Source organism: Diadema antillarum, unplaced genomic scaffold (genome assembly GCF_040938485.1).
Source record: "Diadema antillarum isolate AM-2024a unplaced genomic scaffold, OU_Dant_1.0 seq00000445_RagTag, whole genome shotgun sequence".
In the NCBI taxonomy this organism is placed as follows: Eukaryota; Metazoa; Echinodermata; class Echinoidea; order Diadematoida; family Diadematidae; genus Diadema; species Diadema antillarum.
In genome coordinates, this window is record NW_027271419.1 from 1,834,297 (window position 1) to 1,860,026 (window position 25,730).

General features: G+C 38.2%; 1 protein-coding gene across 1 annotated transcript in view; it reads right to left on the bottom strand.

The window, feature by feature from the left end:
• LOC139732719 (reticulophagy regulator 3-like) overlaps positions 1–25,457 on the bottom strand; it is a 29,562-nt gene extending 4,105 nt beyond the window's left edge. Inside the window, exons 1-5 of the mRNA XM_071643571.1 lie at positions 25,217–25,457; positions 9,868–9,974; positions 5,162–5,189; positions 3,845–3,971; positions 1,110–1,194 (exon numbers count right to left, since the gene is read on the bottom strand). Of these exons, the coding sequence (XP_071499672.1) occupies positions 1,110–1,194; positions 3,845–3,971; positions 5,162–5,189; positions 9,868–9,974; positions 25,217–25,446 (577 nt within the window). The 5' untranslated portion in view covers positions 25,447–25,457. The remainder of the gene's footprint in view (positions 1–1,109; positions 1,195–3,844; positions 3,972–5,161; positions 5,190–9,867; positions 9,975–25,216) is intronic.
• Positions 25,458–25,730: the final 273 nt, after the last annotated feature.

A 25,730-nucleotide genomic window follows, 5' to 3' on the forward strand; every position in this document is an offset into this window, starting at 1 on the left:
TTCCAGCGAGAGTTGCTATCCTAGCATTTTTTCTGAAATGGGGCCCATGAGGTAGGTAGTAGTCTCAGTGGCAGAGCTATGAGGTTATAGGGGCGTGGCCATTGCTTGACCCCGTAATTCAAGTTCATTTTGTATCGGGCCTTTTACCGTGCTGTACTCGATCATGTGCACATGAATCTGAGTGCTGTTGGGAAAACATACTAGTTCTCATCTTGGGGAATTGTAAGTATAGGTTCAGGTACGTAACAAATTTTAAGGGAAAGTGACAAGCATTTACCGTACTCACTTCTGGGGGCATTTCATGAAGCGTTTTTGTCTGTCAAATTTCTCGGACAAATTTGCTTTCAGCCAATCAGATGCAAGGATTTCAGTAGCTTATAATAGTTTATCAAGAAAAAATATCTGACAAAATGCTTCATGAAATGCCCCCTGTATTGAATTTAGGCAGGGTATATTTCAAGCTTTTTTGTTACCTTTCTTACCTTGTACCACTTTAGACTTAACTATTATTTTCCTTGCAGCAAACATCCCTTTCACTCAAAAATGTCAGTATCAAATCAGCTGTATGCTTTGTCCATTTTCAATGTTAGTACGGGCCAAAATTTCTAACATTCCTACAAGGTTCAGCAGATCTTCTTTTATAACTAAATTTGTTCACATCGCGCATCAAGACAACTGGATTGAGAGAGTCATGTTTGGCCGCAGCCCAATTTCACAGTGTAAACGCACAGAAATGCAAGGTTGAGCCTAGCAATTGAACTTGGTCTGAGCTTTGGCTTGGCCCTGGCCTTTGGAAGAAACAGGGTTCAAGTTCTACAATTGTGTACTTCCTTGGGCACACTGTAAGACAACAAACCAGGATACAGAGAGATGACAGAAAGAACGTAGAATATGCACAAGTAAAGAACCATTGATCCTCTCTAGCGCTGATTCTGCAACCTTTGGCTTGATCTCTAAGCAGAAGCAATACTGGCCGATGATGGCGCAGAAAGCGCATTTTCCGTTCTCTAATCCAGTTTAAGCATCCAAATCAACAAAGCAAATCTTCGTCCCAAGCAGTTACAAGGAATTGCAGCTCATTGGAAGTCTTGTTGGCTGTGTATACTTACTCACAAAGTACGCTAGTATGACCCCAGGTATGTAGAAACTGATAAAGGCTACTGTCAGGCACACACAACAGGTATAGGTGCAAAACTGTGAGGGAAAAAAAGAGAGAATACAATACAAGTGAATCTTTTGACATCTGAAATATGATGGATAACACTCAATGTACAATTCAAAGTGAAATTCAACTCTGTCTTGAGTTGACTTAAGACAAAGATTCAATTCAAGAGTACCTTTAAAGAGACCAATCAGGGAAAGCTGTTATTGAAATTGGACAAAACTTCAACAAAATTTGAACAGTTTCATGTTTTCCCAAGAGTTTGACGTTTCCTACGCTTTTCCTATCATAATCACAGCAACATAAAAACAAAAAAATTCACATAACATTCGTATTTCAGTTTTGACTTTGACTTTGATGAAACTTTAACTGTTCTGTTGGTTTGACATCTCTCTTCCAATTGATGAGGCATGTTTGCTGGTATGCAGTTGACCTTTACTTCCCGGGTCGAACGGTGCAAAGTAGCTGCGCAGTGACAACACTCAAATCGCGATTGTATGATGGTTAGATAAATGCGGCACCCCCAGAATAGCATTTTAAACCACGTTCACAAACACCGTTCCAAACGCATTTTGAAACGTGATTCTCTCTCAAGTTAGATAAACGCAGTCTAAACCTAAAACCTTATCACAACCCTAACCCTACAAGTCCTTGGAGAAAATAAGACCAGAGCAATTGTCGGAGGAGCAAATGTCATGTCACCAACTAAGTCTGATGCTGATGAATGCCTGTCACCTGCAAAATAGGTATTTTCACTAATCCCATTCTTCAGTATCAACAAATGCTCACAAAAATAGATAGACACAAGGTTGATCTGACCTTCTTCTTTCACAGCACAATAGCAATATTCCTACTAAATTGGAGCAGATGAAAGGTGTCTGAATGCCACCACAGCAGATAAATTTGAAGGATTTGAGAGGTTGTACTTGTTTCTATCTTTGGTAGTTTATTACCAGCTTCTTCTAATGTGTGCCAATATTAAAATGTTCCCAAAGGCTTCATAAAAAGGGCTTATATACCACATTGACGTCATACACTGCAACCTTGTAGGTCTTGCACACGTCTGTAAATAGAATGCACCATCCCATATCCATCATTTGTCATGCCATAGGTACTAACATTAATGGGAGGAAATTGACTTGGAGGAAAAAATGGGGGGGGGGGGCAATACAAACCAAATTAAAGAACATAATAGCTATCATGGTTTTTTGATGATGGTGACTTCCTTTACAAACTCCTATGTCATTTCACTGCTTCAAGCTTTCTTTTAAATTCATTGGGACTGCATATTTGGTTTGGCATTGACTCGGAAAACGAGCATGATTATTGGGGGGGGGGGGGGGTGACCACAGTTGTCCTTTACAGGATCTCTGTGTGGAATTTCAGCAGAAAAAATCTTCCGTGCATAATGTAAGATCCACATGACAGAAGTTGGTTTAATTCTTTAGAATGAAACATTTAAGGCATGGAATCACTCACATATTCTAATTATCTTTTTATCAATGAGTATAACTGAGAATCATCAAAAGGAACACGACCTAACAGGCTAAGAGACTTAATACTGGTACATGTTACTGCACCACAAGTCCACGACTTGGTATATTGTGGAGGGTACTCTGGGCTGCAAAACAAGAACTATGGAAACCATTTCTGCCTAATGGGGGCCCACTGTTGGACAGAGTGAAACACCCACATAGTCCCGCTTGATTTAGGAATGTAAATTGGACATTTGTTGGTGCTATGGCTTAACAGCTGGGCACTTAGAGAGAGAGCAGTGATACAACAGCTGACGCTACCCTGATTGAAAAAGTTCACATCATTTTCCCACTACTTTTGTACTACTTTTATCATCCCTAATTTTTACTGGCTCATAATGAAAATAGGATGATGTTTAACCCACATCCCACCGGGTTTTTTGAGGGACTTGAAACCATCGGGGGGCCTTTTTGCCCCCCCCCCCCCCCTTCAGATCTTGGTCGTGGATCGCGCGATCCTCGCAAAAATTTGCACTAAGGTACAGGCTAATGTAATGTACAGGATTGTATAGTTAGATTTTTCAAATTTAAATTTATGTATTTTATATTAATCAATTTATGCTAATTTATGCAATTTGTTTTTGCCTATAAATCATAAGATAAAGCTCCAAGACTTCTAATATTTGGTGAACATATTCTTTTCAATATCCTCAACAATAATATTGAAGCAAAAATTCGGCTTCATAATTATTTCTTATGTATTTTATTGTTTATTGAATTTCTTATGTATTTCTTTGTTTTTTACTTTTTGTTTTTGTTGTTTTATCATCAAAATTTGTCGCAGAAACTTTTAAAGGCATAATCAGGCTAAAATCAATCATTATCAGCCATTGAAGGTAAAAATATTTATTTTTATATGAATTAATTGCAAAAACACAATTTACATTGGATTTGTACACAAAATCATGTTTTTGAGCAATTTTTGGGTCAACAAATTTTTTTGAAAGGGGCGTGGCTTCAAAATGGTATGCCCAGGAGTGACAAATTTGGTCTCAAAAGTTGCGCGATACTTGAAAGAAAAAAGTCATAAAATGTCGCGGCGAGAGCATCACGCGTTGCGGAACAATCACACAAAACGTCGAGGGGGGGGGGGCCAAAATGCCCCCTTCCGGTGGGAATAGGGTTAATATTTCTACTGACACCATACCTTTGCTGGATCCCGTTTGCGGAGCTCCCAGAATGCATTGTGCCAGTCCTCCACCAGCTGCCAGGCACGAGAAATGTACTCACACAGCTCTGGAACGCTCAGCAGGCGTTCATACAGAGGTGTCCACCTATATCAGTTAGAAAAATTAATATCAGATTAATATTGTTGTATTGTGTATGCTTGTGAGTACACATATAACAAACATGAATCATATACTCTTAATAACCACATACCGCTTGGATGTATGGTGAATCATTACAGTTGTCATTGATCAAATACAATGTATCGTTAACAGAATGACTAAACTTCGAATACTTCTGACTTGTACAAGCTGCTAGTCTATACAAAATGTTCCTTACTGCATGAATTAAGGAATATGTATAGGAATCACTGAGCAATATTAATGAAGCCACATTTGAAGCAATTGTGTGACTAAAGATGGTAGCTCTGTTGGAGTGCTCCTTGGGAAGACAAGTGAGTGTACTCGTGTATTTCATACAATGTGTGTGATTCCAGTGAGAAATGTTATACATGAGAGGTTGATATCAGTGCATATGGCGGATCCAGGAATTCCGTAAAGAGTAAATGGGGGGGGGGGGGGAGCAAAAAATATTTCTGGTTCCACTTGCGGGTTTAATCAGCTGATAAGCAAAAAAAAACAAAAGTAAAAAAGGCTCCCATGCAATTATTTTTCATTTCTCGTGCCACTTCCAGGTTTCATCTGCTGACAAGCAAAGAAAAAAAAAGGCTTCAGCGCAATTTTCTGCTGCAAAATTTGTTTTCTTTTTACTTATTTTATTTTTCAAAAAAATTCAAAGGAAGGGGGGCGTGCCCAGTGCCGCCCCCACAACAATTGCTACAGTCTCATTTTCTCCAAGGACTTAGGGTTAGGGTTATAGGGTTGTGATAGGGCCTTTAATATAGGTTGCTGTTCATACGATGTATAATCGTGTGTTTCTGATACAGAATTTTTGCCAGCCTCACCAATTGCTAGATTTGTAGCTTATTCTTAAATTCACAACATATTTTAGAGGATCAATGGTTTGTGTTTTTGTTTTTGTTTTGTTTTGTTTTGGTTTTTTTGGAGGGGTTCTCTTTCACAAATTAGCAAGTTATGTTAAAATCCCTTTTAGATTTTGTAAAGAGTGACTGTATTAAACCTGTTCCATCTTATCTTTTTCTAATGATGAAGTCATATCGAGTCAAATTTGGAGGTGTGCCATTTTGATGGCAAGAATACCATGGTATATGATTTATACAGCAAAACTCCCCAATGACACAAATATTGTATGAGAAGAAATTTAAAATCATACTTACTCCTCTTCCCTTGGATCCCTCGGTTTGACTGAGAAAGATAGAAATCAAAATTCTATTCATTTGATATGTTTCGACATACATTGTACAATTCCAACAATGCTTTGCCAAGTTTAAAAGACACAAACATGTTATCTGCACACTACTCCTACATACAAACACACACCTACACACATATGTGACCCTGCACCTCAAAACAAACAAAAAGTCGCCAGACATGAATTTTTAGTTAAGACCATATTCTGAAAGAGCAGACTTTAAGCTTTAAAATGATGCATAACTTAAATCTAATGGACTCTCCTAACCTATCTTAATATTGGAAAGAAAGCACAAACTCAGGAAAAGTGTGAACCGAGAAAAGAGGCTCTGAAGTACGGTGTCTATTCAAGCTCTTAATCTTTACCAAACCGTGCTGGCTGTGTGATGAATGGGACAAAAAACAGGATGTAAACCACAAGAGTAACAACAATGAAGGGACTATCAGATTAAACTGAAATTAAGCATGCCTCATTAACACATTCTGTCCATAATTAATGCCAACTTTCAAAGCAGTAGCACTATCCTTTCAAAAGTTATTAGACTTGAAAGTGAAGAGTGTGGACAAGGTTTTTCAGAAATGAAAAAGGGATTCTAAAGACACACCTAATCAAACTATTCTACCAAAAATGTTCGAGATAAACTGCTAAAAAAACACACTTTTCTGCCTGTTCTATGATACCAAATTTTAGCATAATATAAAAGAAGACCCGCTCTTTCAGAAAATATGAAAAAGTCAAGTTCGGCTAGGTTGACCCATTTCACTTATTTTCAGTCCTCACGCAAAATCAGTGTGTGCGACTTTATGTTCGTTTTGAGGTGCACGGTCACATATAGGCCCGAATTCACGAAGATGGTACAAATGAAACCATGGTTTAAACCATGGACAAAAACCATGGAACACCAAGTGTCGCACGGAATATTTTGTTACGAAATTGGTCATTTCGTCGACAAAATGACCGTTTCATTAACGAAATTGTCATTTCGAGGACGAAATGTTCATTTAGTTACAAAATGTTGTCATTTTGTTACAAAATAATAATTTCATCAACGAAATGACTGATTTCGTAACTAAATATTCCATGCAACACTTGGCGCTCCATGGTTTTTGTCCATGGTTTAAACCATGGTTTCATTTGTACCACCTTCGTGAATTCAGGCCATAGGGTCGTATGTTATGGACCTGCAATAAATTGTTTGCAACTTTGTTCAGTATGATATCAACCTCAAAATTCCTGATTTGTATTTAACTATCATGCTGATCACACCCAGTTTATTGAATAAAGCAACAAATGTCAACCTTCACTTGTGTATTGCTGATACAAAAATGTAGATTCATTCACTCATATTCACTTGTAATACCTGCTGTACATGTACGATAAACAAGTAGACTGAGTAGCTGCATATTTGAGTGTAAAGATATATTACTTGTACATGTACATCACTTTGTATGCATACTACAGCCCTGAGTCTGATCAATGAGAAATTCATTCATTCTGACCCAATTCAGGCAAAAGCAACTCCTCATTGTACAAAGTGTATTCAGTGAAAGGAATAATCATATCATGGGTTGGTTTTTTTTCAGTACACATTGTATGATTACCACACTGCATATCTTTATACTTGACATGGATTGCATCTCTGACTTCAAATACTTGTTCTTGAGATCTACATTCAGTCCCCTAAAATAAGAAAATGAATAAAAAATTAAAATGGGTACAGTATACTGTATTGATGAACATATTCATAAATAGGCCGTTCCACTTTCTCAACAAATCAGAGCAAATTTTCACATTGTAATGATTAAAAGGGGATGAATATGATTATGTAAATTATTCATTATACATTAATCGACTGACACAAATCTGGTTTTTTTTTTTTCTTGTTTTTTTTTTTGGGGGGGGGAGGTCTATGATTCTAAACTGAACTAGTTACTCCTTACAATGTACATTTATTGAAGAGGAAAAAAGATGTTGCTACCTCTGAGTCAGTTTCTTTGTGACTCTGTGGAACATATATAATATGATGTTTACTATTATAGGAATACAAACAGTTTTAAAAACCATATCTGAATCAACACAGTGGTAAATTTGCATTGAGTAGAATATCTCTGACGCATGCTTACATCATACATGTGCATGCGTGCACCACAAGGTTGCATCTCACTGCACTATTTAGATAACAAGCACAGAAATGCATGTACTACCTGGGAGAACATGACAGATCTGTGAACGTTATATTGGAGCAAGTCATAAGGCTGAGTAAGCCACAGACGTGATGGTATTATCACAGTTGTTCCACGGCAACGCTTACGGCAAATAACTGCCATGTGTGAAAGCCATGAGCATAATGTCCCATCCTTCAGAAAGAAGGCGTAAATTTACACTTTTCACGAATTGATAAAATTGAATTCTCATACTGAATATTTTACTGTTTTGTCAGCAGCAAGGTTGCCCTCAGAAACAGTTTAAAGGTTCTGTACAGTACTGGTTGAGGTAGGGATTCATGTTTTGAACATTCCTAAGTGAGATAATGAGAAACCTCTTTATGGGATATGAAAGAGCATGTGATTTTAAGAGGGATTCGACGTTTATTTGATGAAAATTGGTTTTCAGATGGCTGAGATATCAAAAAAAGTGATAATAATAAAAGGTGACAGGCCACATCTTTTATTAGGATATCTCTTTGTTTAACCTTGTTGTTGGATATCTCAGCCATTTCAAAACCGATTTTCATCAAATAAACTTGTGATACCCCTTAGAATTGCATGCTCTTTGACATCTCATAGAGTGCTTTCTGAATATCTCGCCAAACGTTAAAAGCTAAATCCTCACCTCAACCAGAACTGTACACACCCTTTAATGCATGCTTTTTCTGATACCCCATAGACATTGCTATCGTATCCATTTACAAGACACATTTGGGACGCACTGCGCATTAGCATGTCCATACAAGAGCATTAATTTTGTTTATACAGAACAACTGTATCAGACAGAACTGTCACTGGCACTCAATGCATAGTGTAGACAAGAACTTTTGGGTGCATGAACTCGAATCTTGGCTCTTCCAAACTTTGCAAAATTAAAATGTAGGCCTATATTATGCAAACATTCCTGGTTTAGTCCATAAAGTTGTTTGGGTGGAAAGAGAGAAAGAGAGTGCAACATGTGTGTGTGTGTGTGTGTGTGTGTGTGTGTGTGTGTGTGTATGAAAAGGTTAGGGTTGACATGACTCAGATGTAATTACATAAGGGCCTTGGCTCTTCTGCAGCCCCCTAAATATAACAGCAGGCCTCCCCAGCTCGTATTAAATGGAACTTGCCCATATCATAAGGGCTGGGGGATCAACTAATGCACGCAGCTTCGGAAAAAGTTTTACTCATTAGGAAAAATTCATGAAGAACTCCTTCCTCAATCAGCAGAGGTAGGTTAGCACTCCCTTCAAAATTGTACTTTAAAATTTAAAAAAAAAAAGTATGAAAATGTCCCAGTGCATGCAAAACGCAGCATTTAGAGAGGAATGCCTGTCAGGCTCAAGAAAACATCGAGGGGTATCTACATCAAAACTTCACTGTTTATTATTGTGATTCAATGTAATGCAGAAATAGTAGAAGAAAACATCAGCGAAGTTTGAAGAAAATTGGACAATCTATTCATGTTAATTGTTATGAAATGAATTTTCAAAGTTTTTACTAAATGATTGTGTCAATCACTGCTGGAAAAGAAGGCTATCTCAACCATTTGTGGTGTCACTGTAGTGGACGGGTGTCAAAAAAATTGTAAAGAGAATTTCACAAAATTTCATTTTATTGAAAAGTACTTAATTCACTTGCTCATTACTGATATTATGCTTACAGTATAATATTATCCCCCCTGCTGTGTGAAGGAGGTAAAGTCAATAAATCTTTAAGTGCTCTATTCAATATTCCCAAAAAATGAAAATGTGTGGAATTCTCATGATCTATTCTATCACAAATTTGCAATGTAAGCAGCACAGGAACAATTGTTGTGGGTACCTCAGGATGCTATGCAAATTCTAGGTACCCTGTGTGGTCTGCTACTGTAGTGCGGCATGATAAAGCACATACACATGATTTGGTGACAAGAAAACAACTACATGTACATGAGTCAGCCGTGATATGACTCGTCACTTAAAGATAATACGTCATGCTTCTTCGTTATCAGTGAGGAAAGGATCAATGTTGACAGTGGCTATTAAAATCAGTGGAGGTTGCTGTTGCTCACTATTCAACAATGGTAATTATTCTTCTTTTTTTATCAAAGCAGCACACAAAAAAGTAATTCTCATTCAAATGATGATATTGATCTGATAACATCTTCTATTAACACTACAATGTAGCTATTACTACTCTAAGGATAATAATGATATTCTTACCATCATCATCATCATCACTATCATTTAAAAAGGGAGAAAGAAGGCAAACATAAAAAGACTTTTACTGTATAACCATCGGAAAAAGCTTGCAAAGTTTAAACATGACTTAACCTGTACTTTGATAATCAATATAACACCTGAAACTGAAGGTTTTTAACCCAAGCCCGTAACACAAAACAACTATAGGTTATAACACTGAACCCAAATTTACTGGAGGTTTGAAACCTTCAGCAGACTTTCAAACACAACAGCCAAGAGATGCTTCACTGTGCACTCACCTCGCATGTTCGGCCAAACGCGATAGCGGAAGGTCTCGGCACAGACAAGCAGAAAACTGATGGAGGCTGCGATGAAGACTAGCCGCTGGTTTGTGGTTGCAGCCAACCTGGGAGGAGGCAGGCAACAAGGCAAACAGGAAAAGAAATAGGAATTTAATCACCACTATGATGGCTTTCTCTATTTTGGTTGTTTGCACGGAAGATACAGATACAGCAGATTTGATTTAAATGCCTACCACTGGGAAACTAGCCGGTAATTCTGTATTCATGTTTCTGTCATAGTTTTTCCAGCCTTCAAATTTTGGGCCAGAATTCCATCCCCAGGGAATCAATCATACAGACAGGTTCATTAACAGCAAACAGTGCACTCGACAGCATGTTATGTGCTTTCATACTAACCTCATAATGCTTAGACTACGACAGAAGCAGCTCTCACTTTTTCTTTTTCTGTTACACTCAGTTGTACATGTAGAGATGAAAGACAATCTTTTAAATACCGCATGGCAGATTCGCCCTGAGCAACTATTTTTATCATCTCAATACCCTGTCTTATAAATATATACAACTTTGAAAGCAGAATGTTTTGTACAAAGCACCTGGCCATTATTAAGTTGCAAATTAGGGCCGATGCTGCCATGATAATTATGAACTTTGAAGCAGGCAAAATATAACAAACAAAACTTTGCTACACTTGCACAGCATTCAGTAATCTATCCAAACTTGACCTACACAGACCTATACCAAGTCTCCCATCTCCAGCGCAAGACTCGTGCCTCAGTGCATCATCTCAAGCTCATACTCTCAGCATCCATTTTTGCATGCCTTCGGGCGTGGCAAGGAAAAAAAGGACCACAAAATTGGCAAAATGCATATAGTAGATCGCGCTTTCAAGAGAAGGGGAAATTGCCAATCTCCAGCCAGTATTCAGACATCAAGTATAAAACGTCTTGTTTGCATTTTGTTCTCAGACAACCAGTTTATTAATAAAATTGTGAGATTTGGTGCATACCTGTAATGCAATTTCATTTTAAAACTGACTCACAGGTATGCACCAAATGTCATTATTTCATATCCCAAATTTAAAAAAAAAAAAAAACTCCCTACTATGGAGGGGGGGGGGGGGGGAAGGGCCTCCTCCCACATTAATCCTTCCTGCTTTTTTGCATGTACATACACAAATACAATTGTACATATTTGTCAAATCAATGAAGTGCCAAAAAAAATGTCATTCACGGCACAAACAAAATAACTCTATTATGTTTCTTCTTTTAATTATCAGCATCATTCTCTACTGAATATCTGATTTATTACGGCACAGCTGACACAAGATTCATACTTGTGTGCCAAATATGGATGGAAAGAGAAATAAAAGAAGTCTTCATCTAGATGCCACACCTATGTTCTCATAAAAAGCTCTACAGGCTCTCAAGCAATAGTGTCGACGTAAACATTCACCATCAGACGTGAACACACTTTAAACGCCACTCAAGTAGTGACATAACCAAATTTGGTGTGAACGCACACACTACCTACAGCGATATCACTCAAACTGAAAGTCTTATTTTTAGGCAAAACAGGAAGGAACATTTGGAGCAAACATGACCCACAATCCCTCCCACACCTTAGCCAGGGCCTCCAGGGCAGCACATGGCACCTGAACTTACAGACTATTGGCAGCACTCCAACGGGGCTGGAAGGTTGACCTTAAGGGTAACCTTATAGATCTGTTTTTTTTTTTTTAATATGTCTGTACCCTATATCGGAATAATAGTTATAACATATGTGCATGGTTGCTTGACTGATGGCCTTTAATACGACATCACGTATCATGGCGCTTTCTACTCCTCAATGCTACAATCCACATTCGTCCCTGCTGTCGTCAGTCAAGTATAATATCTCTATCCCACTAACTTGACTAAACCCCGCTCTTAGAATTGCTATATATTACGGGAAATTTACAATGTTACTTTTGTAATATTGCATAGAAAAGTTTAGGAGTACAGGCTCTGAACTTGAATTCATAAGCAAAAATTAAACATCTAAAATGTTTTACATAATACACCAATACACCTCTTGCCAACTTTAGGACAAAGAGTCATCATTTTTGTGTTCAGTACATGTGCCAAGGAGTGTAGTTCATGAAACAATGAGATTGCCATGGCTGGCTTTGGCAAATCTTTCCAGACTGAATTGCGGGTGTTTTGGAAGAAAATGGCTGCATCATGAATAATGCAATACTTTGACATGTGACTTGTCAAACTGTTTACCACACCACCCACTCATTTGAAAGTTGATGGCTCGCCAACATGAACACACATGTATGGATATTTTTTTTTTTAAAAAGCATGTTGCACAAAAATACAGGGTTTCTCAGCAATAGAATTTCATGAACTTTCCCTGAACTCACCCATTTGATACATTTTCAAAATATTTGTTAATATGTAGGCTATACCCACGACTAGGTATAGATCAAGGTTGCTGATACTGTTGTCAAATTACAAACACCATGGCATACACTAAGAAAAACTAACAACTGACAAAGTTTTATGTATCAATGCATTTCCCAAATAGCTGGCACAACTAATACGATATGGTGGTCAGGTCACCTACCAGCAAACCGCACAAGCATGACGAAGGTCATCTTTAATTTCAAAAAATGAAACAAAGTAACCAAACCATCCAACAAATGCTGGTAGTCCCTAAAACATTCAAAAATATATCTAGTCTGACAAACACTGTTCATGACAGTTCAATGGCCATAAATACCCAATTTGTTTACTAAAAAGAATGAAGCGCAAAAACCAATATTCTGAGGGCATTACAAGAGCTATACCTCGATCTGCACCTGCTCAAAACGGCACTAAGGCACATGGCTGATGCCTTTTAAAATGGGCACACACCCATCAATTTCACTTGCCAAACAAGAGCGCATAATTAATTCTTCCTATGGCATATAATACATTATATATGCAAACATTTTGTCACTAGGAGTGAGGTCTGTAGCTGGCCTATGCTGCGAGCACATGAATGAGGTGATCTTACACATCCATGCACAACACAAGGAGGTCAAGCGGGGCCACACTTTTAGTGTTCACTTCTGCACGTACTTCCGATGATGCGACGTTATTGTGCGGTAGGCACAGATAGAGAGTATTAGATGCGGTAATCACATCTAATTTTTCCCCTTTTTACCACGACTAAAACACTGTCACTTCACAACAGCAATGTATTTTCAGAGCTTATACATTTGTAACAATGTTTCTTTTCCCCAACACATCATAGCCGTTGCCGAGAAAATCTAAGAAACTATGGTAGTTTGGGGAAATACAACAGTGCTCTGGTTTTTGTTGTCGTTGTTGTTGTTGTTTTTGTTGTTGTTGTTGTTGTTGTTGTCGCTGTTGTTCTTTTGCTCATGACCAAATAGATCTCACACTGTATACTGGCACAGCTCACTGATGTCAACACATTGTATTCTCATGGAAATTGCGTAGCGCCACTGCTGTTTGAGTTTTTACAGTTACATGCGATAGGGAGATTTGCCCTGGGCAAGTAGGGAAAGAGCATTTGTGGCACCCTGAATCTATCTTAAGCCGATGTACCTTACAACAAATTTCACTGTGGACAGAAAATACACAATACCTCTAGAGGCATAATAATAGCAGTCCCTCAACCAGACCAAACTATACATGTACAAGCATGTCCTACATTGTATACTGTATGGTTTTACAGCGATACAGCTCACTACCCCTGGCAAATGATTTGCATAAGTAAACAAACAATGCGAAGACACCATCCACCCCTTGGCAGCACAGGAAGGAAAGCCTTGCAGCCAGCTAAGGCTGTTACGTGGACCTAGTTTGTTGTGGTACCAGCACAAAAGTGCCTGGTAATATGCTTTATACGTTCAGTTTCACTCAAGTACCCAATTCAATGTCTATACATGTACAACTATGCACAGTTTACGCCTACCTGATTTAGTGCGAAACCGCAGTAGCAACAGCCAACTTCTGTTTGGCATAATCTGGTTGATATTAAAATGCATAACAGTCTTTTTTCAAGGCTGTCAACTGGCATCACTTCCTACATATATGTCAAAAAACCAGGAAAATAAATTCTAATGAAATCTGTAATGATAACCACACACTTGCATTTCATGACAAAGTATAGATACTTATCAGAACATTTACATGCTAAAAATATGGTTTTCAGTGTGTTCATTACCAGAACGCGGGCATGAAAGTCTACACTGTCATAGACTCCAACTCTCCCGTTTTCGACGGGAGATCTCCCGCCAAAAACCCATTTTTGCAAAATCTCCCATTCTCCCGCTTATAATTTAATTTCTCCCGCGCGCCCTGGCTCTGTGTCTCCCGTTGGAAAGGATTTCTTACTTATTGCTATCGTATGTTGAAAAAATAAGCCTTAGATAGCACCAGAGAGCATCTAGAACCCTAGAAACTTCGCGCTTCGCACACATCAACTTAGAGTCTCCCGTTTGCTAGGGGTTTCAGGCGGGAGAATCTCCAGATCAGAAGGTGCTTTGGGTTGGAGTCTCTGCACTGTCAATAGATTTGATGTCCCGGCCAATACACAATTCAAGGGCTGGATGATGAGACTACAACCTGGCAGTTATATGCAAATGAGTTGAAAGACCCCCAAGTCTGCATCACTCTGTCCTATTGAAAGCTGATCATGAAAATGCATCTCCCTCAACGAGAAATAGAACGAATCAGTAAGAAAATTAAGCCACACATTCTTAAGACTTCTGTTCACGGGTACAAATATTTTGTACGTACAATGTAAAAGACTTGCACGGCTGTCTGCACAGCCATCATTGTTGGATGCAACATCACTTCAAGTATCATATAAGTCTCAATTCATTTTGTTTTCCATTAATCATACAGACATCTACCAAAAAAAAAAAAAAAAATCAGACTGGTCATATACCTGAAGATACAAGAAACATTCAATACAAAATGTATGCTGAAGAAATTGCGATGTCGCTGCACTGCACAATGCAATAACTGTAAACACCTAACACATTTGGTACATACATTGTACCATCAACACCACCCAAAAAGAAAAAAAAAAAAAGAAAAATGATATAATTTTGCCCCAAATGTTTTTCATTGATTGTCACTGAAGTGACAGCCCATTCATGGTACATTAGGCACGATGAAATGAGTATGAAAAACAAGGTTACTTCATGCAAGGCTACAACATCGCGGTTGCTCAGTGGCCCTGGATGACTGAAAAAAAAAGAAGGAAGAAATGTTTGGGGAAAAAAGCTAAACAAATAAAGTACTCAACATGGAAACACACATGATGAAGACAAATTAAAACCGCGATATAAGAATACACAAATATGTCTCATATTAGACATATATCATGTGTGTGTGTACATTACAGTCCGGCTTGCCTACACATGTAAGCCAAATCTATTTGGACTGAAGAAGTAGCTTCTATTTTGAGAAAATTAGTCTTATGGGGATTAAAATCAATAGAATATAAAGAGAAGAGGACTTGAAAAAACCTTTGACCTAGGTGATTATTTGACTTTATAAAGTATAAATGCATGGTTGACTGTACTTACTTAATGCCCACTACACCTGCTTGTATCCATGTACAAAAATGTGTGATGGTAACAACATATTTCCTGGTTGATTCCATTCTCATCAACAGGCAGTACACCCTTTTTGCACTGCATGATTGTAGCGACAGGACCTGTGATCAAGCATGGAGCTACTATGGATCAAGGAGGCATCGATCCTCCTTGCTGTCACTATAGATTTGCTGCATGTTGCACAGTATAATGTCTTCGTATGTCCAAAAAGGTGTACCCTCCTCGATCTGCCTAAATCTTCATCCAGTGTGCAAAACATGAGATGCAAGAGATGTCCCAACCAAACACTCACGTTTGTCAATCTTTACTCCCAAGGGACTGTTGGCATGGCATGCAGTGTGTCTTCAGTGCATTCATGTGTGCCTATGAGTCAAGGAAATAATCCACAAGTCCCAGACAGGACTAAAGTTGGAACTAGTGCATCTCTCACGCCCAACAATGCAAAATAGGCTGGTTGAAACACACTGTGTGCCAAAGTGCAGACATACAGTTTACATTACATCGTATGTTGCCAGCTTGTGTTCAAGGTGCACATGATCCATTTTTGTCTGGGGTTACTAAAGTTTGATTTCATGAACAAGTTTTATACTGATCTTCCTTTCCAAAGGAGGCAATGCAGATGATTTTAATTTCTTTTATTTTTCAACAGTCATCCATCAATAAAGACAGAATGTTTCTACAAAAACAGCTACAATTTGTATGTACGACGATTTATGATGTTGGCATCCCATATCACAAGAGCTAATCATTGATGTTGTTGTTTTCTTGCTGTTCTCTATTTTGACTAATTCACACACAAACAAGTTTGTGGAGTGACAGTAATTTCAAACTTCTTGGCTCAATCACTGCCTATTACCTGATATTTGCTAATGAACCTCTTTTGATAAACACCTGAGAATTGCCTCATTAATAGGTTATCAAAAACGTCTCTCAGTCACATGATTATTTACCTGTCAATCATGCAGCAACAGCGTCAGCGAATAGTCATGGACAAAAACAACAACAAACCCTACTACAACTTGTACTTGGCACTTGATCAAATCATGGACCTACAACGAAGGTTTACATGTATGATCAATATGTTGACACTCCTGAGCATTCAATGTGACTAGGCATGGATTGCTGAAATTCCTTCGCTTGTTTACATCAGGCTTGAGAGGATTCTACCACTTCAAATGTCAAAATAATCACTGAATCACAAAACTTGGCATGATTCCAATTCAACAACGCAACTGCCAGTGTTGAGTCCCCACTCCTTTCTTCGAGTGCAGTCGTATTTACACAAGCAAATCACACAAGAATAGGCATTAAGATCCGAAGTAACAACAGTAGACTTTGCCTGAACCATTAACCCGTATCCAGCTCAGGTTTCTCAAGTAATCTCACTTTGAAACTTTGTAATGAGAAAAAAAAAAATATGGCTGTCATCAACCACAAAATCATGCCAAATGCTTACACAGGCACCTTCCTTTATAAAATAACAAAGTCCTCAGAGACCTGTACATGTGTAGTTCTCTTTCTTTATCATGAAATTGTGTCATAGCTGAACAGCAAAGTACAGAAAGATAATATACACAAAGTATTGTTGTGTAGATGATAATTTCTGGACCTGAATCTTTAGTTTGTTGTAATAAGCATTTTGTTATAACCATTTGATAACAGGAGCGCACTGTACTACAGCTGTACATGTACCAAGTTTGAGAGCACAGGATGATTGGATTGTACAATCAATCAACATCAGGAAGGCATGAGTGGCTTAATTGAAATTCCAATTAACTCTCAACTGTCTCTTTCATACAATAGGATAGGAAAGCATGATGATGAGTACTCTGTCACATACAGTACTCACGCAAATATTTTGTATGGGGTGTTTTATTTTTTTAACAGCTCTCTAGTACTACTGATAATTTGTATGCAAAACTCATGTACAAGTAGCTTTGGATACTGTGCATGTTACTTTCCCAAAAGTTTTCCTGCAGAAATAGCATTGCCAAGATTCCATTTCCTTTAACTACGCACTTTACTACAATATGTAGTAAAAACATTTATCAGTTGGCTACACTTGTACGTGTGCCTTACACGTCACACACAATGACTCGTAATCTTGCTCTGATCTATTTCTGTAACTTGCCAGCAATCATGCGGGGCAAAGATAGTGTGTCATTCCCATAGTTGACATATCGTAAACAGAACAGACTCTCCTGCATGCCGCACAGCTGGTTGTAAACTGCCTCTGGAAGTAAATCTCTTGTTACACAATCCATCTGATATCCACCACAGTACACTTGATATTCCTTGCCCCATCTATGACCTGGGTTTAAAGTACTTGTGCAGAGCGCTTTGCAATCGAATCAAGATCCACAAGCATCAAATTTGTGCCATGCTTGTGTAATGTATGAATAGGCAAAGGGAGTTAATACGTAGTGTTCATACTTTCAGAACAGAAGTGCACTTTAGGCAATGAGTGAGCACTTTGAAGTCACTGCTACACACAAGAAGTATGTTTACATGTATGTACAAGTAGAGACGAATGATATCTTAAGACCAACATCAGCCAATTTGATGATATATCATTCTTTTTAATATATTATTTGAAAGGATAGAGATCAAGCAAGTCATTCAAGAAGTAGAAAACCATACTTTAAAAAAAAGTATAAAATACTTTTTAAGCTTAAAAAAAGATACATTTTATCATCTTTACACTAAATTACAGACACTTTCCAGCACATACGGTCTTCCGTATTTTGCCTTAATTTCTTAGTGCAATCTTATCAGTCATCCACTGGCATCATCCTTAGACCTCAAAATTTACCATATTTGTAAACATGAGATCTGATACTGATATCATCTGTTTGTTTGAAAATCTTATAATCTGCCCTCTTTCTATTCCTACAGAAGTGAAAATTTTTGTTCAGCAATGTATGCAATACTATCATTACTTTTATGCCCAGCATAAATTTTTAGCACCACTACAGTCTGTATACGTACAAGTTATGTATATCATAACATTAGGCCTTGATTGCTTTGCATGTTTGCCAACTGCGTTCAGTTCACAGATGGAGTAAACAAGCGAACGGGACCATACCCTACACTACCCATCACATGATGTGCAAATGCCATATGAACCAGCTGGAGGAACTTCACATCATGTACATGACATCAAGTAGTTAAGACAGATGGATAAGTACTAGGAAAATACACTTAGAAACTGCTTGCATACTTCAACTGGTATGAGGAATACTGTAGGCCTACTAATACAAAAATATGTCTCAGGGAGAAAGTGGTTTTGAGGAAAGTTGAGAATTCAAAATCAAACAAATATGAATAGGGAAACTGAGCAAAAATGGAGAAAAATCACCAACTTAGTTTGCTCAAGTCAGTATATAGGACTTATCTCTGAGACAATTTGCTTGATGGAACATGATGTTTTCAACTTTTCCCCTCAATTTCTAATCAGCTGCATACACGTTTTCAAAGACCATGAAACAAGTTTGACCACATTTGCATCGGGGAAACAATGTCATTTATTCTATGATGCAAAATATGCAATGACATTCCACTAAAATATTGTAGGCCATGATTTCATCATATCTTCTGCAAAATGATTCAAGACAAGCAAATCGTTTTATTTCAGTCATCACGTGGCCCGAACAACTCATGCAATAAGGTTCCCGATGGAACCTATCGAGGATTGGATGGTAAAATGCACACATTATCTGTCTAACTTCATTCTGTGTACATACTAATCCATTCAAGAATCTTGTGCAATGGCTTAATAAAGTTCTATGTAATTGTCATACTTGTTTGACTTCCATTTCAGTCATGAATATTCTACTAGTCTGCATCATTTCTTGTCATTATCAAATACCAGTATAATTGGTTAAAATTATTAATTCATATTGACGCCTGTCCGGTGATCAGGAGGTCGTAGGTTCGAATCCTGCTCGAGTATGTACGCCCATGATTTTTTATCATGGCTACTACTAAACACTGATCAATTCAGTGCTTATTTATTTACGTCGATGTAGGGCAATTTGTCAATCAGTTGCAATGAAAACATCTCGACGCAAGAAATTCATGAATTTGAATAACAAAGCAGTACCCGCTGCATGCTATAAGGATTAGAACCAACACTTGCTTTCGGGCGAAAGCTCGGTGGTCTAGTGGAGATGACGCCTGTCCGGTGATCAGGAGGTCGTAGGTTCGAATCCTGCTCGAGTATGTACGCCCATGATTTTTTATCATGGCTACTACTAAACACTGATCAATTCAGTGCTTATTTATTTACGTCGATGTAGGGCAATTTGTCAATCAGTTGCAATGAAAACATCTCGACGCAAGAAATTCATGAATTTGAATAACAAAGCAGTACCCGCTGCATGCTATAAGGATTAGAACCAACACTTGCTTTCGGGCGAAAGCTCGGTGGTCTAGTGGAGATGACGCCTGTCCGGTGATCAGGAGGTCGTAGGTTCGAATCCTGCTCGAGTATGTACGCCCATGATTTTTTATCATGGCTACTACTAAACACTGATCAATTCAGTGCTTATTTATTTACGTCGATGTAGGGCAATTTGTCAATCAGTTGCAAGTTACAAGTTGTATGATAGTTAAGCTACTGAAATTCTTGCATCTGAGTGGCTGAGGGCAAATTTGTCATAGAAATGAACTTTGTTACTATAAAACTAATAACAAGTTTTATGAAATGGGACCCTGGCTTTTACCTGCCAGCATAGCGTACAATGTATGTGTATCGTATGAAAACCAATATCGTCAATTAAGTCAACAGCTATGCTTTTTATAGTCTAAAGTCACCTTTAAGAAAGATACCATTATGAAAAATGTTTACAAAGTTCCAAAGTTGACATAGTGCTGAATTTATGATTTAGTTTCTTACTTTTATCGAAGCAAATTAGTATATAAGTTCAATTTAGATTTTTAGGTCAATTGAAGACCTGTGAGACTACAGTATTTGTGTGAAGCACTCACTTTACCTCATAACATTTTTCACATCTAGACTGTCCACATACAATTGTACAGTGTATCTATTTTGGCTTCTTTTTTTATATAAAAGACTAAACTTTTTAAAGTAAATTTTATCCTTGCATGAGCAAAAGTTTTAATTGATACAATGAATCTTTCCTGCAGTAATATATTCACACAAGTGTCTAGCTAATTAAATTTCTAAATGTCAAATTACTACATTCGTACCTACAGCTGTAGCATAAAACTTGGATCACAAATTGGTTTATCAATGTTTAAATCGGTCCATCAACATGATAGGCAGGCGATCAATTGAGTACTTCCTTGTTCTCAATGAAAAGCTTGCCTAATCAGATAAGATGGGCCAACAAGTACAGCTTGCTGAGTCAGTTTAAATAACTAAATGTCATGGGATGTGATGTTTACCTCTTCTCTAACTTCAGACTAATCAGGGATCATTTACTACCTCAATGCTGCACAAAATATACGCCTGTTTGTATGTACACTAAACCAATAGACCCCTACAGATATGTAGCACCTTGCTTTGTGCTGCAGTCATTTTAATCTACTTTTTCCACACTTTCACAATAAAGTACTTCGCACATGCTGCTATACAGAACTGTATAAGATTTATCTTTTTCTATCCTGTAAATATCATACAGCTAAATGCTACTGAACTTGAACTGTCTTCACTATGAGATTTCACTGGAAAAAGACAGCATGCAGTACAACACTCAAACTTTGTGAATGTTACATGATATCTGGCCTACAGAGCTCTGTATATTCTTCATTTTTTCCTTATATGATGCACAAGCGATTACTCAAACAATATAGTACAACATATGACAATGCCATGTAATTAGAATGCATTATTAAAACACAAAGTTACTTGGGATCAGGCAAACCCAAATCAAATTTGATGGGGGGGGGGGGGGGGGGGGATACCATTCAGCCTACCAAATAGCAAGCCAAAACCAAGACACAAGGATATTGCGAATTCACACACACACACACATACACACACAGGTAGTTTCATTTTAAAGAAGAGGTACATGTATTTACACATCATTTCCTTCTTCCTAGACAGTTTATAAAAGAATCTACAAGTTTGCACTTCAATGTACAGTTGTAAATAAAATGCCCATAAGACGACAAGACTGCATACAGATCAGGCACACAAATTGAACACACGAATGTGAAGGCAGACATACATAAAATACACTGAGCATGATTGTAATGCAGGTCTTCCTATTAAAGGGGCATTCCAGACGATTTTCATAATTTCACATCATGTAGTAAATAAATTGACAGCTCCATGTATAGATTTGTGGAATTTATTGTGGTCCGTGAGCAGAGAAACCAATACTCTGAAAAATCTAAAACGCATACACTGAACAGTGTTGATGACGTAGGAGCATAATATTTCAGAAATGTAGTAGTGTAAGTTCATTACCATATTGCTTGCTTAACAAGTTCTTCTGTGTAGAATCTATGCATGCCTTCTTCTTTTGTTCTGCTTCCTTGAGCCCTAACTCATGCCTTCTTATGGTGAGGCTGCCATGTCATCATCCTTGTTCTTTACAATTTGTAATAATTTTTGTAAACTTTCTTATTCCTCATCCCAATGACTATAAATTTGGAAACTCTGCACTCAGTATAACTAATTCATAGTTTTTCAAATGTAAAAGTCTGAAAATCAAATGGCGGTCTCCTTTAAATGCAGAGCCATATCAAATATCACATTACCCCTACTGTGTGTACACTGTAATTCAAACCCTCAGCTTTCCCATGCAACATCCCTTCCAAAATATTGACTTTAAAATCAATCTTGCAGACCTTGTACAAATGTATGCATACTGCTTCCATTTCAGCAATCAGAAATTAAATTACTCTCTAGGCCTATATTATTCATGTTTTTGTCCTGGAAACTGAATCATTAGGGGCAATGCTAGACTGATCCATAGAAAATTAAACTTGACAAACTTTCACGCGTCCATTTCCCCTCACACATGAAGCAGATAACCCTGCATTGTTTAAACCCAAACAGTCATCTTTCAATAACAATTTCCTTCATTTTTGAAACCCCAACTGAACTATGCTCTGAGGTTTACTCCCTGTACAGTAACCCAGACCATTTAAGAAAAAATATCTTTCCTTTCATTTCATCTTTATACAGGTACTGTCTGTCCATGGATTTATGAACAGCATTGCATGATTTTAGGTTTGGTACTAGCGTTGGTATAAGTGCTATCAACATAAGCACCAGCAATAATCCCAAACTAGGAAGTCAGTTTATAGCAGGCTGACATCAAAATTATGATGTTGTTCCTGTACCCATGGTACGTGTTGGTCTCAGCATTGAATGTTGTCTGCTGAACCTAGACTCTCCACTGCTAAAAACATGACAGTGACTTACGTCCTTTTTCTCTTCTGGCTAATAAAGGATAATCAAATTCATTGTGGCAAGTTTGGTGTTGTAATGCAAGCCTTTCTTCAGATGTTTTAATAGTTCGCTTCATGGATCTATGAGCTTTGTCCATACTGTGGTCATACATGTGTAGGCCATACAAAGCTAATCATGCAATATTTGCTCCTATTGAGGGGGTATATCGAGTACACCAAGGGAGCAGAATCAAGACAAGTGTAGGCCTATATGATGGAGAGGACTGTGTAAATATGGAGAATCAATCTGCAGGCATAAGAATTAGGACACAGAAAATATACTTAAAAGACATACAGTGTAAGAATATTTATAATCAATCCTGTTCATACATACTACACACTCTCACTTGTCAGGCAATCCTAGAACATTGTTTTGCTGTTTATGTGCCATGGTAACAACTCCCTGTGTGCCACATTATTCTGAGAACCGAAAATGGGCAAAACGACTGTGTTTTGCCTGCAACGACGACTGGCAATAGTCGGAGAATAGTACCAATCACTTAATACAGTATTTACCAAAGGACATCGTGCTGGACCTACAGCAAGTTTGGGTATTGGGTTGTGCAATATTCAATAGGCGAGATTTTCTTAAAAAGTGACTGTTCTGATATTCGCGCACCATATTCCATTGTACACACACAACTGGACCTACAATATGTCATCTCTCATACTGCTGACAGTGACAATCCACTACAGGATGTAGTCTTCTGTAGATAATAAAGTCTACACTGGAGTGGCAGGATGTCACCACCTAAAGTATTTTTAAGTATTATATGCACACACTGACAAAATGGCAGTGAATGGAGAGGTGATGTACAATTTTGTAAAGCACGGATTGAAGAAATCTGCATGTGACACACTGATGAAATGCCTGGACAGAGGAAATCGGAGGAAGTATTACGAAGAGGGATTATATCATGCCACATTCTTCAGGACATTCAGTCAGAGCTACCAAGTCTCACGCATTCTGAGTGAGACTCAAGCATTTAGGGGCCATCTCACGATCTCACGCATGGCACCCATTTTTCTCACGTATCAGGCGAAGTGTGCAACTTGGGCCTATAATAATGAGCATAGCTCAAAGGATTAAAGTGATAGTTGCAATTGAGGGTACACTTCCCTTTTGTCTTTCAAGATAAGTAAAAATAGTCACTTAAGTATGCACCTGATCGCACCATTAAGAGCTAAAAATTGAAAAAGCTCCCTACCGCGGAGGGCTAAAAAAAACCTCCCACACTCGCTCGCGAGCACATTTGCGCGCCGAGATGTCGAGTCATGAAAATCTCACTCATAAAATTTTTTAAAACTTGGCATCCCCGATTCAGTGTTTCTGTCAACTATCAAGACTTCACACACACACACACACACACACACAAGAAGTCAATATCGGGATATACAAACATGGCTTTTCATCAGGAAAGTCTAGCATATTGTGCCTATGGCTATGCCTATGCTGTGCATGGGCCTGTGGTCTGTAGCACAAGCAGACTATATGACATTTTGTTGCATGTCTAAAAATAATCAATTAGTAACTGTTGCATTGCTGCACACCTTGGCTCTCTTCTGGCTGATCAATACAACAGTCTTTATCTAGTTTCTCTACACAGACACAGGCTTCTTTCACCAATTTCAACTTTGAATTTGTAATCATTATGATCATCCATTAAAAAAAAAGAAAAAAAGAACATGTTGATTGAGCAAGGCCAATCACTCAAGACAATGAAGGGTAGACTCTATCAGAAGTGAGGATACTGCCTTTTGTTCACACGATCTTTAATTGGACACAAGTCACGTCAAAGCCACAGCTCTTTTTTAACAATTCCATCACTCACTACCTGGACAGTGCATTTGTTTCTCTCTAGGACTCTAGGAACGTTTGGGTTTATCGTAGCATGAACCTACTTTCGCTTGCCTTTGGGCTTTGGCTTTTGCACAGCACGGGCAGCTCCACTCTCAGGAGCCGGGCTGCATTTTTTTTAAAGACGGCACAGATTGGGGCATGGCGCGTGTTAAACCAGTATGGGAAAAACGTTTGGTTAGGGTTTTTGGTTATGGTTATGGTTAGGGTTAGGGTTAGGGTTGGGGTTGGGGTTAGGGTTAGGGTTAGGGTTAGGGTTTGATGGTTAGGGTTAGGATTAGGATTAGGGTTAGGTTTAGGGATAGGGTCCCCGATAGATTTTTAGTTTCCCCAATCTGTGCCGTCTAAAAAAAAAACACGCCGATCTGGCCTACAAAACGCACGCTGCACTGGCGAGTACACACACCGCGCAGCTAGCTCTACAAACGTGCTGTCCGACTTACCAAAACACAATATTGGCACACACAAACATGACTGCGCTCGGCTGTGGCTTCTCCCAGACCAAAAGGCTTTGGATATTCATCACTAATCCCTCCATCGGGCTTAAAATGGTCTTGAGACGCTCCTCTCTTGTTCTGATCGCCGCCTCTCTCTCTAGTTCCCTCATTTTATCAGCGGGTATGGAGTCAAATGATCGAGAAATCGTCGGACTTGAGTCGTCGGCATCATCCATTTTGTTTCATCCATGTAACTGTAGTCCGGTTTGTTGTGGTATGACGTCATGGCACTGCGTTCACACAGTTCACACACTGTACAAGGCGAGATAAAGGCGACGATACACTAAACTACACATGTATATTGATGGAGCACCCACACAAGAACTATATCAACAGGAAATTGACGTTTGTTGTTGTATATTATTATTGGCATACATTTCAATCGCACGCATGAATATAAATCGCGGATTTCCTAATTTGATTAATATCATCGCTCGATATTTAATATCAATCTAAACAT